Raw genomic sequence first — 21,407 nt, 5'->3', positions numbered from 1 at the left:
TGAAAACTTTATGTATACGTAGCTGAGCAAGACTTTGTGCTTTGGATATGTGTTTTAACAGAACGACGACCAGAAACACTCTTCTGCGCTTGTGAAGAATTATTTGAAGAGGAGGCTGAACAATATACAGCGGCCGAGTAGATCTGAGATTATTTCAATTGAAAATCTTTAGATAAGCTTTGAGAGTCGTTAGTGAGTAAAAAAAAATAAAGTCATCGGCGCTAACGAAAAATTAGACCAGCTGCTGCAAGATTTTTGAAACATACACTGTACGTTCACTCACAGTCCTCTTGACTCCAAGCCTCAAAGCTGTCAAGTAGTGATCGACAGAAAAGGCGCGTGTGCGAAATACTGACGACATTAGGCAGTCGTGAATCCGCCCTCTGTCAACTGCTGCCTCATTTTGAAGTAACCAACATTATCGCCACTGCCTTCACACAGTGAGAACCACAGTCCATCGATAAATTGCGATAGGAATATGTTGTTGATTAATATCATGATCAATATTGGTTGCAACTATGTAAAACGTCTGTATTGCCTTTCCATCCAGCTCATGGTAGAAGTTTTATTACAGAAAAAAAAGGAAAAAAAAGGTAAATTTCGAAGGCATTAATATGGTATATTTTCGATAAATATTGTGTAACAAAAAATTGTACCTTTTTCATCCCATTGAGTGGATATAAAACGCACAGCTGAAGCGGGGCGCAAGTAGTTCAAGATGATGCTTTTGCTTCAGTTATAGAGAGCAACAGCACACGAAGAAAAAAAAAAAACTGACGCGTCTGTTTCAAAACCAAGATATTATGATGTCTTATAAAGTTGGCGACATAGAGACCAAAACAATCCTCCTGAGCTAGTGGTCACGACACTTTATTAGGGCTGAAGCGGCACTGTTTTGTTCCCTGTCCTACTACCGACGAGGTAGGTCTATAACCAGGCTTTACTGGTAGCCTAGCTACGCGTTTCTTTCAATTTTTTGCCTTCTACCCAACCTTTTGCCGTCTTGATTTCGTCATTGTTGCGCTTGGCTTTTGTCTCTCTAGAAAGGGCATGCGATTCGGATTGATTCGCATTACGTGAATGCAAGGCTTTGGAGATTATAATAAGCCAGTCCAAGCAGCAATTCCGGTTCTCTGAGACAAAGGCCTTTAATTGCGAGGCAACTGTAACATATTCTCAGCTTACGAAGACGGTGCCACGACATCGAGACAATCTGCGTACTGCCCGGTATACTGCCAGCGTCTTCCGTCCAACGCTATTTCAGTGCGTTAAATCGCTCAACACGTTTGGCTTATTATTGCGTATTCAGTTGCGTGTTAGAAATAAGAACAGAAGCAGGTAAATATAATACCCAAGGGTGCGCGTAAACAGCAAAATATGGACAGAAAAAAATCGGTATGTTTTCTTCGACGGGAAGCTCGAGCTGTGCGAGCTGAGGGCGAGCTGTCAAATCTAATCTTCATTTCCGCTACGTGCTCTGCAGATGGAGGGCCATGAAAAAAAGCTGCCAGTACGCGGCTTGATGAGTCCATAGTCCCGGTGTTTGGACACGACTAAAGAAAATAACAAACATAGGCAATAAACAAATCAAGACGCTTGATCAGTGCAGAACAAAAATAAAACACATTGGCTGGATAAAACAAATACATGATAAGTAAAATCAGTTTTCTCGACCTGCAATCATTTCTCTGAGTTCAGGAGTGAAACTACTAAATAAATAAAAATATACTGATATTAGTATAAAAATGATACAGAGAAAAACACAGGTTCTCCATACCAGAATCAAAGTGTGGTACAGTAGTATTGCAATATTCTCCACGCCTAGGCGCATCATCATCATCATCATCCAGACTATACCTACTGCAGGGCGAAGGCCTCTCTCGTTTTTCTCCAATTAACCCGGTTCTGTGCTAGCTGCGTCCACTTGACCCTTGCGAACTTCTTAACCTCATCCGCCCGCCTAACCTTCTGCCACCCCCTGCTACGCTTTCCTTCTCTTGGAATCCAGTTTGTTACCCTAAGCGACCATCAGCTGTAAATGTGCCAATGCATCTAGGCTATGTATATTACTTTTCACTTGACATTCAAATATAGCACTCAGACGGCAAGCGGTATAGTTGTGAGCTGTAATAACATCAGCACTATGAAAAAAAAAAAAATCCCTTCAGGGTTGCATTATAGGGGCAAAGTGGCAATAAACTTTCATGCGAAAATTATCGCCCGATCTTCCATATGCTGCAAGATGCTTGAGCACATTATCGCATCTATCGCATATGTACAATCACTTAGAATCTAATAAATCCTTTTTCCCCGGGCAGCATGGATTTAGGAAGGGTTTTTCCTGAGAGTCGCAGATATTTGAATTGACCACTGACCTACATTTCAACAGGAACAGTAACCTACAGACATACTTCATCTTTTTGGACTTTTCTAAGGCATTTAATCGTGTAGCGCACTGCAGACTAATAGCTAAACTTTCTGCCATCAAATTAGATTCACTAACTTTATCATAAGTCCGTAACTTTCTTTCCAATCGCCAGCCGTTCACCGTTGTTAATAATTATTCCTCTCCTCCCTCCTACGTCACATCAGGTGTGCCGCAAGGAAGCATCATTGGCCCATTGATCTTCTTGATTTATATTAATGACCTGCCGAGTAACATCTAATCATGTACACGCATATTTAGTGATGACTGCATCATCTATTGTGCAATAGAGAACATTGAAGACCACATTTTACTTCAAAATAATCTGAACCGCGTTAACGACTGGTGTAAAACGTGGCTGATAACCTTCAACACTTCTAAATGTAACATAATTTCTTTCTCACGAAAATCAGTGAATTGGAATTTTTTTCTACCACATTAATAACGTTACATTGGCTCGGACTAGACGGTACAGAAACCTAGGCGTCCACCTCACTCCAAATCTTTGTTGGGCAGATCATATAACGACCATTTCTGCTCACGCTTCCCTTTCATTAGGATTTCTTCGCCGCAACCGACAAAACACTACATCTCACGTTCGTAGATTAGCCTACATAACGTTTGTTCGTCCGCTCCTAGAGTACGCCTCCTCCATCTGGTCACCTCATCAGAAACATTTACTAGAGAAGTTGGAAGCAATAAAGAACAGGACTTGTCGTTTCATCTCGCGTAATTATAATTTCCAGTTCATCGCAATCCAGCTCAAGCTTGAACTTTCACTTCATCCATTAAAAGTCCGTCAAAATATCGCCCTTCTATCTCTCTTTCATAAATACGCCCGTGGAACTCGGTCATCCCTAAGTCAACTACAACGCCCCTCCTACCTATCGCATGTATTGCATAAAGGCTACAGCTATGCTCGCATTTACGGCAGTTATAACGCTTTTAACTTCTCATCACTTCCGGGCTGCTTTGGCGCGGCGCAGTAGTTCTGTGTTATAGTTGAATCTACATTTTTTTTTGTTTTTACGAATCTCTATAATACCTTGCAATCTTCTCGCTTGCGCTACATGATTTGTTGCTTAGTACTTCCTATAACTCCCTCTGCATTGCGATATGTTGTATATTATGCTTATAGATTTGTGTAGTTACCATTGTTTCCCTGTACTTGCGATTGTGATTTTGTTTTTAACCCACTTTTCGGATATCTTTGTATTTGTTCCCCCTTACACAATGCTTCTCTGGAGGCCTGTAAGGCATATGTAAATAAAATAAAATAAAATGGTCGCATTATAGCCAGCATTGTACACATAGCGTAAATATCGTTTTTGGATAGCAAAAGTTTTTGTATGCTACAGAATGTAGTTGGCTGACATGTTGGCAGTAGTTAACATATGAATAGAAGAGGGAGGTGTAAACTGATATTTTTGTTTTCGCGTAGATAATCTATTTGAGACGATCGATTACAGCGGTTATTCGAGTAAATTAGTTAATAAGTTCACATCAGATTCTCAGGAATTGGGGGCAGTAATTATCACATCTATACATTTGAAACGCTCAGTAATATCAGCAGGATGATAGTTTAAAATAATATTCGCATATAGAGGAACGCAATTACTTTCCGGCCAATATTCAATGGCTTTTGTTTTGTTTTCGTTAGTCTTTATACAGTTGTATGAGGGCCATTTCTGTAGTCGACCTACGATGTCCTTACAATCGGAGATGAGTTTATGGCTGTTACCAGCAAAAAAAAGAAAAATGCTGGCGTCATCATCTTAAATAATAAGTTTGGCGCTGTCAGTAATGCTAACGAGTTTGTTATATGTATAGAGGTTAAATATCAAGATGCCCATTAACTGCCCTTGGAATATCACGAAGAAGTGGTAGGACTCGTGATCCCGAGTTATTAATTTGGGCGACTTGACGCCAATGGTATAAATAAGACTGTATTAATTGCAAACCACGCTTTCACATACCACAAATGTCCAACTTATGCAGCAGAACATAATAATTCACCTGATCGAAAGCCTCGCAAAGGTAGATAAATAGGCCAACCACTATTGACTTGCTTTCAAACTGCATTAAAATTTGTTTTTATTGAGGAAGCGGGACAAACTCTGTAGACACGCCCTTCCGGAACCCAGACAAGTATTGTGTTAATTATTTGCTGTGATCAGCAACATTTCCGACGCAACAGTAAATTATTCTTTGAAAGGCTTTGAAAATGCAGAATAAATAGATACCGGGGGGTAACTGCCCCATTAATTTCGATTTATCCTTTTAAAAAGCATTGCTACCTCTGCAATTTGCATATTTATCAGAAATCTCGATGTCGCCAGGCATTTTTTAAATATATACGCAAGGACTGGTATTACGACATCTGCGATGTATTTTACTGATTTTATTGGCGTTTAATTTAATTTTATTAGTACCCGCAATGCCGGCCCCGCCATGTTGGTACAGTGTTTAGGGCACTCGACTACTGTGCCCAATGATGCGAAATCGAATCAGTGCGACAAGAGATAATTCGAGCTTTGTGAATGTGGTCGATGCGATCTGAATGATAGTACGCACAAGAGATTAGTTCACTGCGCAGGTGGGTGTTACAGGAGTAAATTTTATGAAATGGGCAGCTACGAGACGAACAACGGCGAGAAGCAAGTGACGGTAGACCGAGAGTTCGTTTCATGGTGGAAATGATGGCAGTCCTACAGTAGATGCGAAATAGAATCGAGCGGAATTATTTTGAACACGTTCGGATGATTGTGTTAGCTTGCCAGAGCCGGGTTCCATACAGAGGAGCCATATTCAAGTTTATTGCGGATTTCATTGATATATGCATGCTGCTTTTATCTAAATTTATGACTGTTAAAATCACTCCCTGTATTATGATCTGCTGTACTAATAAATATTTGTTTTTTAGATATTTATATGCGTTTCAGGAACTACCAGGTGTGCTCACGTTTGCGAAAAAGCAAATATTGAAAGCATCAGCCAGTTTCGCCTCTTGCACATCTTTGCCACTAATCGTTGGTTTGCTGATGCAGCTCCGTAAATAATCACGACGAAGAAGCGTTTTTAATTTGTCTCAAAGCAACTCGCTCGGCATATTTTTGACGTCCAAAATTATGCAGCTTCAGGTATCCTTGAACTAAATATAATGAGCTTAATTAAGCCATCGGCCGCAGCCGCAGTCGCTTCGATCTTGGCTCTCTTCAGCGCTTGGTAAGCTTCCCGGCAACGGGCTATAGTCTTGAGTTCTAGCTGTTCGATGGTCTCGACAGTCTGTCTGGTACGGCTACGGTCTCTGTCTTTGGCGAGAGGGTTCCTCTACGCCGCGCCGCCTCCTCTTGTCGCGCGGCCTTGTGGATACCCCCGACGCTATGCTCGCGGACCTCGCCCGCACTCGCCCAGATGACGTACGTGTACGGCGTATTTACCTAGGTTAAATTAAGGAGCGTCAGATGAAACTTAACGAAGACGACGACGTTTACTGCACAGCGCGAGAGTATGTTGCAGCTTTACACTAGTTATTGGCTGATACAAAAGCATAGTACCGTCATGTCCTGGCCAGGGAAGCTAATCTGTTGGTTCCGGCGTTGGTTCGAAACTCAGTTGGGGCAATGTTTTGCAGCACCGCTGTGTTGATGGCGCAGATGATACTAGTATATTCGCAGATGCAGGACCTTGGAAAATGAAGCCGACGATGCACGAGAGTTCAAGGTCAAATGTTCGGAACCAGATGACCTTGAGGTTTAGCGCGAGAGAAGTAGAGCTGACACACTGAGAACTTAAGAAGTACTATTTACGAGCAGTGCGCAGTTTCTTCTTTTAAATGATTCCTATACTGTTCAAAAGCGGTCAAGTCATCAGTATTACCAGTGTTGAGGAATTGTCCGTAGATATTATCTTTAATACAATACGTGTTACAGCATTTCATTATGAAAACAGCCCTTTCGTTTGTGCTCCATATATTGCTGAACATGGTGCAGCGAAGGTAAAAGAAAATTTACTAAAGAACTCTTGTCAAGAAAATGTTTTGCTTCCGACAGATCTTGTATTTAGGTGTACACATCTTAGTACGGAATATATCTAAAATCAGATACCATGATGTTCAAGTCATCTGGCGAGTAGAAGGCGTTTTCACACACCTTCGCAGTCTTCACTCAAGGATAAATATTAGCCTGCATGCAAGCGATCTAGAGTCCGCGCTCAAAAAAAAAAAAAAGAAGGATCAAACTATTCATGCTGGTTAGTCGATTATTAATTATGAGAATCTTCAGCACCCAGAAAAAAAAAAGAACGCAGACGACCAAAAAGTGATGATAAAAGGCTCAAATAGCACCGTAGATATCCTGTGGTTACAGTATTTCTTTGTCGTTTGGTACTTCAGAGCTGCTATAATTTTTACGAATAACCAAGGTATACATTGAGCCTGTTACAAAAACTACGAACGTTTGCAATAAGGATTTTAACACGAAATACTTTTTTAGCAACCGCGAAGCAATGATTCCGACTGGCGCAAAACGAAAATATTTCAGCAGCTACCTTTGACTTTAAAAAAAGTGCTTTTTTTTATTGCGCAAAAAAAAAAAAGTGTGGAACGCTTTTACCAGCAGTTTTAGCATTCACTAAAATTTGGGGTGTACAGATACTTAAGCAGAGTTTGCTTTCCGGACATGTACGCGCGAATAAAGATTAAATACTTCATATATGATGCCCATTCCTTGTAGCTCAATTTCATTTGTGTGTAAGCGTTGCTCTGTGAAGTACACTGCTTTGGCACAAAAATTTGCCCAGACATGGAGCTGCCTGGCCAGTCGGCACCGGATGCTAACACATGAGACATCAGTAGAAGTTAAAATTTACGCATTCACGCCGTGCCTGCCCGCTGGCAGTTCTCCGAAAGAAATAAGAGGGGCTTAATATTGCCATTCAGGGATTATGCTGTTTTTTATCTGTGCGTGGTTATTTGGTCGCGACGACCATAATTTGTGTTTCACTTGTCTAGATCCAACACTGACAGAAAACTGGGCTATTGGCTCTGAGTTCAGGACATTTACATATGGACAGAGATTTTCCACCGTATTTATCGCTCGGTCACCTCGGAACACGTCTCATTTGCTGCTTAGTACTGTAAGCAATCGCGCAGTCTGGCCACCAGACCAGCCACACCTGCGTGGTGCATTTTTCTTCCCACCTCCGATGCCTGCACACAATTAAGGGCTTGTACGGCCAGAGACTGTACCGTGCATAAGTTGCGCCGCTTACAACTAAATGGAGTTATGTTGAAAGTCTGCTCATATGTCTTGTGCGGTCATTTCGTATATTTTGTTGGCGCACCGCTACACACATGATGCAAGACCAATTCCATGTGTAAAGCTTTGCCTCGTGGTGCTAGGCGGAACACAAATGTCTAGTTCTTAAAACGTTAAACCTCACCACTGTTTCCAAATGCGATCACAGAGCGCATTTGCCAACGACTCGTTTCGTTTTTCTTGCAAAGAATACTCCTTAAAACCACGTCCCCTCCTACTAAACCGCCCACCCTTCGCTTATACTCCGCAAAATGTACGGTGCGAAGCTTTCGAGCACGCTGGTGAATCGTTACGCATCTAAAATCGCGCGTGCACTTTGCGCGCGCAAGTTTCCCCTACGCCGGGCCCATTTTTTTTTTACTTTTATTCTGCATATATATTCCCGCCCCATGCATGTTCTCTTTCAGCCATCGGGGACACACAGCTGAACACGTTACACCGGAGGGTGTTCGGTTCCGCTCGCAGGAGCGATGAAAAAACCGGAGCGAAGGCCTGCAAATGAGCGGCCTGCATCGAGGGACGTAATTCAGTTTAGGCTTGTTTGCTTATTCAATTACGCTAACTGCCTTCGCCTCTCTTCTTCACCCCCCTCCATGTTTTCCCCGTAATTTGTGATTACCGCCTCCTAAGCGCGGCTTGCCCTTTACTGGTCTTTCCCCCTCCTCCCGAGTCCTCTCCGCTCGCTTTACCATCGAAAAGTGTCCCCTCAATCGGAACGATCTTTCACGACCCCCGTCCTAATGCACGACCACCAGCGTTCGTCGCATTTTTTTTTTTATGTGTGCGCCTGCTTGTGTGTACATGCGCCCACCTCCTCCCCTCCACTTCCATACTCTCCTATTCTTGTTGGTTTCAGGCCACCCCGTCCCTTTCTTTTATTTAAGTCTGCGGGTTAAGTCCATGCATTGGCAGTGGGGCCGCTTTCTTTCTGAGGGTAAAGAAAAAAAACGAAAAAAAAAAAACTGGTCTAGCAGTTCTCTCGATCATCGCCGTCAGGACTCGAGTGTTGAGCATATTGACATTAGCAGTTAGTCTGACGCCTGGGCGAGACACCACTCGTTGACAGGTGGTAGAGCCGAGAGGCCGCGAATTCCATTTCTCCGCTCAACATGGAGACGGGGACACTCGATATGAAAAAAAAAAAAAAAGGCGAAACGACGTTCACTCGTTGGGTAAACTCTCGTGTTGACCTTGTTTTCTCTGGGGCATATCGAAAAAGAAAGCCTACATGTTAAGGGAGGAGAGCAGGGAAGACTAACCTTCTTTCCATCGCTCTTCCGCACAAGGACGAACAACAGCTACGTCTGTAGGAAGCCACCTCTAGACAAACTCTGCTCGTCGTCGTTCTTTCGGGCTTAGCGTTGAATAACTCTTTGTGCGCCAGCACGTACGGGCCCTGCGTGTTTGGCCTTTGGGCAATGCTCACAGAGCGGCAAAGTTGATCTAATTAAGGGGGTTCATGAGAGAGGGAGGACGTCTGACCTGTCAAGGCGCTCTCCTTTCTCTCTCGCTGCGGCCCCGGGGCTAACAAGACGGCTGGCAACTCGGCACGTCACCGCGGCATCGTCTCTTCAGAGCGCTCTTCCTCTGCGAGCAGAGGAACGAGCCCCAGAAGAGCCGCAGGGACAAGATTATGTTGCTGTCATCCGGCGCCGTTGACGCTGAGACGACGGAGTTAACTGGATCAGGCCCCGCCGATTACGCTTGCGGTCTCGTCGCCGGCCGAGATGGGCCGTCGCTGGGGCCCTTGCGGGTCCCGTCAAAGGGGGTCGAGACCCGCCGTAGTGACAACGCGTCTCGTTACGCTTTGGGTGGCACCGCCTCCCACACTGCTAGGACAGCGGAGCTCCGCTTTGGTTTTGTCTCTGCGAAGTGCGTGCGAGGGAGATGTTACGCTTCCCGACGTCATTGTTTGCTCTTGTGACTGCATCGAAATCAGACTGGAAACATAGTAGTGTTTTTTTTTTTTGCTCTTTTTTTTTTCGAAAACGTTTTCTCGCTGTCTCCTAATGAAATCCAAATTTTATGCGCAAAGAGACAATAACATTGCTTACAACGTCGCGCAAACAAAGGGACCTTTAATGTGGGCGTCATCAGTAGCATAATTAAATACTTAAATTTAAGGAAGCTGCTGCAGTAGAAAATGGTTTAAACGCTTTGTAGCAGGTGCAAAATGTGCTTATTGTCCGTTGCTTATATACGGTTAGCTTCAGGATCATATGCAAGCGCAAATGATAGTACACGGAGAAGAGGGCTGAACGAGACATTCAAATATCGATTTGGATTATATATATATATTTTGACGGCACTAAAGAAATTTTCCGCCGGCTAACAAAGGTTGCTTTCAAATTGTCTGAATTCACCGTACGATAAAAATGAACATACATATGATATGTACGGTAATAGAACACCCAAAAACTTCGGTAAAATAAGCGCTGTCTGGCTATTAGTTCTAGAACTCTACTGAACAATGCACGCTGTGGCTTAAGCTAACGTTTACTGAGAAGATGACCCTCTATTAACCATGTAGTTCTTCCCGCATAGGTCGACAAATATTCTCTGTTAATAGCTATGTTTTCACTCAACTTGCTTAACTCGAGTTTGTTGCACCGTAAAGTTGCGCGGCCACTATTCAACGCTCGCTGACACGCTCGGCAACGTAAATAGTAACTGACGAATAAATACTGACACACAGAACTTTAGGTTGAAGATGTATAGCCGTGTAGTACGTCGGAATTCCGATGCCTCTGATATCGGCGCGCGCGATGTGGAGTTGCTGTTTCACCGCCAGCCAGGGCCTTCTGCGTGCTTAGGCCTGGCCCATTGCTCTTGGCCTCGTGGCGTCTTAGCTGTGCCGCTGACGTGGCTATTGTGCTGAAAAGAGCTGCTTCAAACTCATTTCTTTGCAGTTGCTGTTGCTCGAGCGACCCCGACGTTCGTGATCGCAAAACACGAGCGAAAACCTTCCCCAAAGCGTTATTGTATTTACGATATGCATTTTTACTACAGACGCGCCACTCTTGCCATGCTTATTTACTTTAAAAGAAAACATAGGACAAATACAATTTCGGCTATTTCGACAGAGTACCGCATTTTAATCATAAAGTGGCCGCCCCAACGAAAACGCAGCTGTTAAATTGCAAAGCTACAAAACCGAGGAACGAAATACAGGTGACGCCATCAGCGGTATATTTCTCAACCAAAACGCATGCGCCGGCCTCGGGTTTTGAGAGGATATGTGAGGCTATGCTACGACCGAATTCAAACTCATTTTCATAAACGTCTCTTAATGGTGAAACGACTGTGGAATATTGTAAGACACGGCCATGAACATATTTAAGAACCGGTCTAATTTCCCACTATGCGTAACAAATTTTCCATCTCAATTTTGTTCTGCACTTACATCGAGTAGAGTAGTTAGGTCTGCCACAGAAATTCCACAAGCTGCTCTTCTTTTACAATAATTCGTCAATTAATAGGATAAGAGTACATGTGCCCTGAGGGGAAATCTTGGAGCATATGGATTGGTAAGGCGTAAGCTTATAATGTGCAGAATATTGCAGCCGTAAACAACTTCCCGTAGAAAAATGCGCTTTTCCAGAATTTTTGAATGTGGTAATTCACATGAAAGTATTCAGTGTCCTCTTAAGTGTATCTTTGCACGAGGTAGCGTACTTGTCATAAGCGAGTGCCTGCTCTTCTCATGGCTGAAATAGATTCGCATACGCATTCCTTTGCAAAGCAAATTATGTGAGTTCTTTGGGCACATGCAACAGGTTAGATATCCAGCATTATCTATGACATTGCTCTCCGTATAACTCTTTTTTTTTTTCACTAAAAGGAATGTATTGTCATTAACCAGCTTACACACCTGGTTCCCGTGCTTACTAACACTTGCAGCCTATGCATTGGAAAATCTGGAAGCATTGCATTAAATTGCTTCGTGCTTTTGCACTTCGAACTGGAGAAAAGGATGCGACTCATGCTCTCGGTTTGTCATGTGTTCTTCATTCAGAGAATAACTATTAAATGAACATAACTGAGCGCGTGCTGCGATATATGCAAATGTTACCTTTCAGCCGAAGCGTGGGCCACTTAGTGTCGATGTGTACTCAAGCTCTCCGCGCCATCTGTCCGCATATTTTAAGCGCTTGCGTTGTTCTTTGCTTGTCATTTTGAAGGAGATATTCTTGAGGGACACAGGGCAGGTACCCTTCAAAGAAACAAAAAAAAAAAAAAGTCTCCTTTTGGCTGTCCACCAGTATTGAATGCCGAACCCCTGCTGAATATTATTCAATGACTGACATACTGCTCCATCCGATTGGTAGAGACAAGACAGATAGATTTTATAAACAAAGTGGCGGGCTAGCTCGCTTTGCCCGAGCTTTCAAAAGTTTTCCTTGGCTCGCACCTCTTCAATAAAAGAAATGATGCAAGAATAAAAATTACGAAATTTTAAAAGATAAAATGATTTATTTATTTTTAATTTTTTTATTTACAAAATACTGCAGCCCAAAGGCCAAGCAGAGGGGGCAAGATTACAACAGCCAAGATAAATTCCATCCGAGCACACTTCGAACGAGAGAAAAAAAAAATCTAAAAACACAACTATAAAAATGCACGTAGAATATGAAGACAGCCAGTGGTAACAGGGATTGCTGTATGAACACTGTCTAATGACACCACTTCGCGAGATACAGGATACGAAACATAAGACTGTCGACTTCAATACATTCCCGAAGACAAACAAGATAAAACTCAGATAAAAGGGAACGAGCGCTCTTTAAAATCGTCAGGATCACGCGCGCAAAAGACGTGGTCTGGCAAGCTGTTCCACTGGCTAATAGTGCGAACAAAGAAAGGACGTTTGAAGAGGTTTGTGCGGGAAAAGTACGGCGTAAGGCTGTGGGCATGAACATTCCTAGTATGCCGGGTTATGCGCGGGCGCAGGTAGTCCTTGGCGGTGGAATTAAACTGTTGGTGGTAAAGAGAAAAAAAAAAATTAACCTAGCAAGTGCTCTTCTTTTTTCTAATTATGGGATACAGCTGTTACGCCAAGCAAAAAATGTATATTGTGCGTTTCAAATATCGCTCCGTGTTTCAGTCTTCGCGCTTCTTACTTCGTGCGATGCAAGCAATTTCTTCACCCCTGTGCGTTATTTTGAAACTTTCGTGGTCGTGGTTGGAGACTTAGAAAACGGATGCTGTTCCGGATATGCACATGCCCCTCCAATATGAATGTTTTGAACCAGCTTGCGCAAAAAGACGAATTTCTTCGTTATTCCTCTAATACAATGGAAGATTACTTTTAGTTATTACGTGGCATGAGAAAAAGGAGGTAAGAAACGGGAAAAAAAGGATGCCTGTCGAACTTAAATACGTGGTAATCATCGACACAATGCTCAAACTCTGTTTCCTTTGACAAGTAAGGGATCTGTAGTTCTGAATGTTTACTGCCGAGAATGAATGAATGAATGAATGAATGAATGAATGAATGAATGAATGAATGAATGAATGAATGAATGAATGAATGAATTGCCTAAAATATAGTTTTATTATGTAATTCAGGTAAAATTGCACTCGGCAGCTTGACTATATATAGTGACGCTTGGCATGTGCAGTGTTCGAAAGACCGCTATAATTATTGCGCATAGTAGAGAAAAATGACGAACGTGTCTTGTGTGCCCATAATAAAGTCTTTGCATCGTAAAGTACGTTTTCCAGCAGCTATCACAGGGAAAGTTCTTAAGACGTGTCTCCGTGGGTAAAGCCAAAGTTTTGACAAGCGATTCATTTAATCTTGAAATATGGGAATGAGCACTAAAAAGTACCTTGCATTGAACGCACTTGTCCGAAGAGCCATTTGAGACTCAGGGCTCCCATTTAGGGATGACAACATGGCGCGAGTTAACCTCCTGCGATATTCCTGGTTACATACGCATTTCAGATATCCCCGTGATGCGGAACGTATGTATTTCAAAGTAGCTTACGCAAAAGGCTGTTAAATATACCACGAAAGAAGCGACAGAAGCAAAGTTACAAGCAACGAAGCGTAGACTTGACACTGTCCTTGCTATATGGTTATGGGCTATAGTCACTAGCCATATAGCCACTTGCCAGAAACAACGCGCTGGCAAACATCACTAACATTATGTTTTGCTGCTTGTTACCCCTGCCAAGAAATGGACGTAAATATGTTGTAATTTTTATCCCTTTTAACCCATTATTAGACGAATTAGAAAATATACAATGCTGATCCTTTTTCTTATTTTGTTTTATAGGCAGATGTAAAGTTATATACTGAACTAGAATCGAATACCTTTAAGCCATAAGGGTCTTTCTAGAGTATGCTTATTCTGCAAAAACACCAAGCGAAACTAGGGCTTTCTAGAAAAAGAAATCTCCAAATTGTAAATGTTCTATACAAAACAATTATTATAATTAATTCGAATAAGCGAGGGGTTGTAGTTGCTGGGAAAACGTGTTAAATGCGCTGCAGAATGCGGGGCGAGTATACGTCTGTTCTGTACTTGCCTCAGAAAGCCGTTAAACATTTATTTACTCATTTGCTCTATGGCATGCGTTTGGTACACTTCCCTCGCCAGACAATAGCGATTTGTTGCGCTGGTAAGCAGCAGTTGGTGCCAAAGGTACACATTGCTTTCTACCGTTTCCTGTTTGCAGCGAGCATCCCCAAGTGCGCCGGGTGCGAGAAGCCCATCCTGGACCGGTTCATCCTGAAGGTGCTGGAACGGTCGTGGCATGCGCGCTGCCTCAAGTGCGCCGACTGCCAGGCGCAGCTGGCCAACAAGTGCTTCGCCCGCAACGGACACGTCTACTGCAAGGACGACTTCTTCAAGTACGCACTGCGCATGCGCCGTGACGAGTCCGTTGCGTTGGGCGAGGAGAGACCCACATTTATGCGCAAATGTGCTAAGTCCAGCTTTCTTGAACATTAATTTTAATTGGTAGGCAACTGCGGAATATTGCGACCTATTGTTATAAACATATTGATAGGATCGGGCTAAGCATTCGTTGCGTAGCAAAGTCTTGAATTTCAAATTCGTCCTGTTTTCGCACGAAGTAGTTATGACTTCCTCAGAAAACTGATAGAGTGCATTTTTTTCTTTTACCATAAACACTAAAGAACTAGAAACGTAACGAGCGAAGATCTGCAGATATATTGTTGAGGTACAATATTACGCTTTGGATAAAAAACAATGCATTCGTAAACAACCTCCCCTTATAAAAAGTTCTTGTCCAAAATATCTGGGTATGTGAGGCGTTGCAGATGAAACAAAGAAAAGACATGACAAATGCTTTGCACTGCATCGCAGCCGCTCGGAAGAGGCTAAATGGTACAGGAAAACACGCTCGCCGCTGTACTCGCACGCGTTCAAAACTTCAAATAACGCAAATATGGACAAAGCAGCTGGTTAGTGTGTTGAATTCGTAACGAAAAATGTACGAAAAAAGGACGCCGAATGAAGACTTGCAGCCGTCGAGTGCCAAGGTTGGATGACGACATCTACGGGTTCCGTGCTGCAGCCTTGTTGAGGCTGAAGAGCCGAGCAATGTGTGAGAACCTTGACCTGGCTCGTCTGTTACCATTCTTTCTGACCGCTGTAAGCCTCCCATAGAGATCCTAGCGTGGAGGGACTTGGTCACAAAGTGCAACTTCAGGACTTGCCACGCTAAAACTGAAAACTAGAGGGGGAGAAAAATAAACGTTCAGGCCCTTTCTTGTCCCATCGCTCTTTCTCCTGCTACGATGGCGAACGTGAGGTGATAACGCTCGCAGCCTTTTTGTCTTTCCCACTCAATGTGATTCTTTCCCTGTTTCCCAATACAGCCCGCGCGATCCCAGTTCTAGGAGGGAAGGGTGTGGCCTCTCCTTCGAGCGCCATTTCCCTCTTCCCGCTGAATCCCCAGGATCCGGCACGCATTAAAATGATTGCTCTACCGCCTTTCATGGGGTTGCCCTTCCCTGCACATTCGTCCTCCCACTCCCTCTCTCTTTATGCTTGGCTATTGTTTACTATCCTGATACGTCTGGCTGCGTGAGGGTGCTTGGGAGGAGGAAAGGGTATGGTCGCATGCTTCGCAGTTGTACGGAAACGAAGGAAAGACACACCCATCGAGAGACGCAGTCCTTCACAAAAAGGTTCAGCGAGGGAGAAAAACAACACACACACACACACACACACACACACACACACACACACACACACACACACACACACACACACACACACACACACACACACACACACACACACACACACACACACACACACACACACACACACACACACACACACACACACACACACACACACACACACACACACACACACACACACACACACACACACACACACACACACACACACACACGCATATATATATATATATATATATATATATATATATATATATATATATATATATATATATATATATATATATATATATATATGAAGGAAACAAGCCAGCACTCGGCGAGGCCAAGGACAGCATTGGGGATGGTACCTTATGCCTTTTTTTAATTTTCTTTTTTACTTGGGGAATCACATAAATTAGTGATGTAATCTGTTTAGGGGAAAGATAATTAAACACAAAGTAGAAGCAAACCAACTTGCCGATGGTGGGAATCGAACCCACGACCTCCGAATATCGCGTGCGGTGCTCTTTGCCCCAATTGCCCCAATGCTTTCCTTGGCCTCGCCGACTGTCGGCTTCTTTGCTTCATGTATTATAACGAGCACCCTCATTTATCCTTCATTTATCTGCTTGTAGATTACGGGGGTCTCGGATCTGGCAGTCTTGAGGCCATAGGTAGCGTAAGAGGGTTCTAGCACAGCTTTCGCGCTTGCTCTTGATCACGTTCTACATAACGCTGGCGGTAACACAGGACGTTCCACGTCCGCCGCTATGGTTGAGGGTGGCGCTGGTGAACACTCTCAAGGTTCGTATACAGACAACATTATTACACAAGAAAGTAGCACGGGGGGACAGCGGTCGATGTAGCTCAGTTGGAAGAGAACCGGAGTGTGTGTGTGTGTGTGTGTGTGTGTGTGTGTGTGTGTGTGTGTGTGTGTGTGTGTGTGTGTGTGTGTGTGTGTGTGTGTGTGTGTGTGTGTGTGTGTGTGTGTGTGTGTGTGTGTGTGTGTGTGTGTGTGTGTGTGTGTGTGTGTGTGTGTGTGTGTGTGTGTGAAGGAAAGAAGCCGACAGTCGGCGAGGCCAAGGAAAGTATTGGGGATTGTGCTTTATATCTTTTTTTTTCTTTTACTGATTACTATATATATATATATATACATGGGCATTGCTCATAGCGGCAATTTCTTCTTCTTTCCATTCGCATTCTTTGCATTCTTTTTTGTTCTGCGTATTTTTTCGTGCAGACGAAAAGGCAGTGGCCAGTTGCTTCACGGTTTCACGGAAGATTTTATGGGCATCTATCACTCGCTACGTCTTGCGCCACTTTTTAATTATTTCTTTAGAGATTTCAAAGCAGAGAACAGGACGTCCGGCGTTGGAGCCGTTTCAGGAGTGACAGTTTACCACCTGCGCTATAAGAACATTACACTCCTTTCTTCCCAGCCCGCCGGGGTGGCGCAGGGGTTGCGGCGCTCGAATGATTGTTGCCAAGGATGCGGGATCAGATCCCGGCCTCGGCGGCGGTGATGGAGCCGAAAAGCAAGGCACCCGTGTGCTGTGCGATGTCAGTGCACGTTAAAGAACCCCAGGTGGTCGAAATTTCTGGAGTTCTCCACTACGGCTTCTCTCATCGCCTGAGTCGCTTTGGGACGTTAAACACCACAAACCAAACCAAACCTCCTTCTTCTCTCTCTCTCCATATATATATATGCACCTGATGTGATTGCAGCTGATTACTAAATAGTGATGGGCAGCAGTTCCAAAACATAAGCGCGGATTTATTTCCGACATAATCTGCATAATCCATGGTTATGTTTCTAAATTCCTGGTAATTCCTTTATGTATATATATATATATATATATATATATATATATATATATATATATATATATATATATATATATATATATATATATATATATATATATATATATGTGCAGATCAATTAGGGGGAAATGAGGGTGCTCGTTATAATACATGAAGGAAAGAAGCCAACAGTCGGCGAGGCCAAGGAAAGCGTTGGGGATGGTCCTTTTATGTCTTTTTTTTTAATGTTTGCTTAGATAATCACAGAAATTAGTAACGAATCTGTTTAGGGGAAAGATAATTAAACGGAAAGTATATATATATATATATATATATATATATATATATATATATATATATATATATATATATATATATATATATATATATATATATATATATATATATATATATATATATATACCGGGTGTCCCTGCAACTAAGGTTATAAAAAATGCGGTGAGCCTCAACCCAGTGAAACTAATTCAAAGTTCTTCAGCGTCCCCTCCGCTAATCTGTAGTATTTTTTTCATTCACCAAGGTTAATTAGTAAACTAAATAAACTATTTTTGCATTATTGCTTTGAGCGATAGCGTGTCAATACAAAAGTTATAGATCTAGAAAAACGGCTGACTATAAGCTGTTTCCATCGCGTTACGACTTACGCCGCCCTGTTTATAGGCCTTCATAAAGTGATGTCACGGGATCAGCTGTTATTTTAAATCATTCGCAGAGTGCGTACAACTAGCTCCATCTTAGATAGCACGGCACTGGAAAGCGGATTTTGTTATCTGGGATGTGACATCGCGTTCATGAGGAAGATTTATATATAGCGCTAGACGTAATTTTCGGCTAGAAAAAGGTCACTTTCCGTAAACACTAGTTTGATGGAAACAATGTAGCTAGCCGTTTTTCCAGACTTTTCTCTCAAGTGAACAAATAAAAAAATTAGCTAATTAGTCTTCAATAATAACTAACGTTAGTAATCGATATATGTGGTTTGTGGTTTGTGGGGTTTAACGTCCCAAAGCAACTCAGGCTATGAGAGACGCCGTAGTGGAGGACTTCGGAAATTTCGACCACCTGGGGTTCTTTAAAGTGCAATATATATATATATATATATATATATATATATATATATATATATATATATATATATATTAAGAGAGTGAAAATTTATAGGAGATGGATGGAATGGCCTTTCCAACACTCTGATGGTGGTTCGTCTTCTTTCCTGAGAAAAAAAAAAGACCCGTATATATATTACATTTTTACGTTGTGTCGAGAAAGTTGCGAAGGTGCGCGTTATAACTTTCTTGCTTATGTGTGTATGGTTTAGATATGCTTTATGTGGCGCGGCCGATTGACCAAGAAGTGCTCCCACGCATATCAATTTTTCTTGTTTTATGCAAAGCGTACATAATGACAGTTTTTCTGTTGCTTTTTGCATATATTCAGTCATTGCACTGGGGGATAAAAGCCAGCGTAAGGGAAAGCCTACATGACTGACGGGATTTTAGAAGATCTGCTCTATAAATGTTACCTATGAAAGTAGCGATGTTCACCACCTTTTATCGTGGATCGTCTGAAAGTTTTATGACACAATCTGTATCGAATTTAGAGCCGCCGTCTTTCCCTTTCTTCTGTGAGTATATGAAGACTAATGCACATAAAAAATCAAAGGTGAATTGCTTTTCTAATAAGCCGTCCTTCATGTTATAAAAAATAAACAGAAAACTAGTAATGTCCTTAAGAAATGCCACGGAATTGAAAATTCTTCCCGCCGACACGCCCGGACTTGTTGAAAAACGCTACTATATTGTACAGGGCCAGGAGATATGAGAACTATAATCAGCTATTATATTACTGAATAGCTTAATGCGCGACTGCGCAGCTATTCATACGTGGTTGCGCTAAATTTGTGATTAATCATGTTTGTTTCGGAAAGTTTAGCGCCCATAAACTCCAGCAAACCATCTACATTTCGGTGCGCAGATTTGTGCGATTTTCTTTGAACTGTCATAAAATGATCATCCACCCATGAGCGCAAACTTTGTTTCTCCAAGAAGCCGATTACTCATTCGAAGCTGGGCTAACCAGCATCGCTGTTTCTCATTGCGTGTTAATTCTCACACAGCCAAGAAACATTTCGGAGCTAACGCGAGGAGAAGCGCTTCAATGTCGCCGAAAGCTTATAGCGCTTACCCCATAGGAACCGCCCTAACGCCCCACTCTGCGTAGGCTTCTAACCCCACCTCCGTCTTGTCAGCCCCACAGTGGTGTCGGGCGGTGGCTGCGACTCGGTGGCTGGGGGCTCCGCGCAGATTAGAACGATGATGTGCCGCGCTAATCCGGAGAACGGATCAGCGGCTCTTCGCACGTCCGCTATAAATAACTGCGCGAAGAGCTCGCGTAAAGTCGCGCGCGCATGCTTCTGAAAGCCGCCGCTCCTCGTGAAGAGATACATATACATGTGCGGACACACGCCATAGGAAAACTAAAGAGAAACGGGAGAAAAACGCAGCGAATGAGGGGAGGCCAGAAACGAGGTGGTCACGCGCCCAGCGGAGCGTGGCGCCTGCGTCGCCATCTGCCGCGTCGAAACGCCGGCTCCAGCGACGCGGCTGCGGTTTGGGCGCGGGGGCAGCAGTGCCGCTACCGAGTCGGCCGCTCTGCTCCCCTTCCTGCGATGGCGCCGAGCGGAGGATTCCACCCCCGCTTTCTGTTTATGGGGCTGGCACGTTTACACGTTTGGCTTCCTGCTATGCGTGAGCGCGCGTCCTCCACTGGGGCCGCTTTGACGCGTCCCAGCGCCACGCGTCAGAGTGGGCCGTCGCATCCTGTCCGCCAGCTGCCCCGTTCGATACGATAAGGGACGACCTGCAGTGTCTTGCGCCATCGTCACGCCCGCCACTGCGGTTGCAGCACTTCCGATAATGATGCGGTCGCTTGGTGCTGCTCGTCATCATTCTAGATTTAACCCTTTTTGAAGTTCTTGAAATGGGCTGCTTTCCTTGGGCTGTGGCTTCACTTGTGGCACTGACACGCACGGAAAAAGAAGTATTTGTGACCACTGTCCGTATCGACCAGCAATTCCCGACTAATAGGATCGAAAAGGTAACATTGGAAAATTCCCTCAGTCGGCTCACTTCAGTTACATTTCTTATTGTCGAACAAATAGAGGGTTCAAACCATGCGTGAACATACGCGCCAATTAGCAAGCTCTCTACTAATGTTTGGGCCGGCTGCCTAAAAAAAAAATGAGAATAACTACTGCTCAACCGCTCTCGGCTTCTGCCATGAACTGCACTTTCATTAAAGCTCTTTGGCTCACTAACATAAGGTTTTACGCGAAGGGTACACAGCTCGTTCGGCCGAAATTCTGTCGTCGCCGTACCCCCCCCCCCCCCCCCTCCCCCTCCAGGAAAATAAAAAGCGGGGTCGGAGGAAAAACGCACATAATTTCATATCAAATTGTGTAGCAACTGTACTTTGTGCGCAAGTCAGGGTGACGTCATACCATTTCGCTTCCCGTTTAGCATCCATCTTGTAGTGACGTTGGAGGCCAGTTTGGGACAAGAATTCGAACCGACGACATATGCGCCTCTGCCAAGTGTATGTGTCCACTCAGAAGTGACATTCCGCTCCTTCATTTCGTTGAAAACCAACTTAAACAAAAAATAGAAATTATTCGCGG

The 21,407-nt window shown here is 43.5% G+C and overlaps 1 protein-coding gene across 2 annotated transcripts in view; it reads left to right on the top strand.

Annotated features, from left to right (window-relative positions):
• Positions 1–21,407, top strand: part of Lim3 (Lim3 homeobox protein) — a 144,411-nt gene that overhangs the window by 116,479 nt on the left and 6,525 nt on the right. For both annotated transcript variants that reach the window (XM_084584754.1, XM_084584760.1), the window contains exon 2: positions 14,428–14,602. In XM_084584754.1, coding sequence (XP_084440880.1) covers positions 14,428–14,602 — 175 coding nt within the window. The remainder of the gene's footprint in view (positions 1–14,427; positions 14,603–21,407) is intronic.

The sequence above is a fragment of the Amblyomma maculatum genome, chromosome 1 (genome assembly GCF_055883805.1).
Source record: "Amblyomma maculatum isolate TAMU_Amacu chromosome 1, ASM5588380v1, whole genome shotgun sequence".
Classification (NCBI taxonomy): Eukaryota; Metazoa; Arthropoda; class Arachnida; order Ixodida; family Ixodidae; genus Amblyomma; species Amblyomma maculatum.
This window is presented reverse-complemented; position numbering and strand designations above follow the sequence as displayed.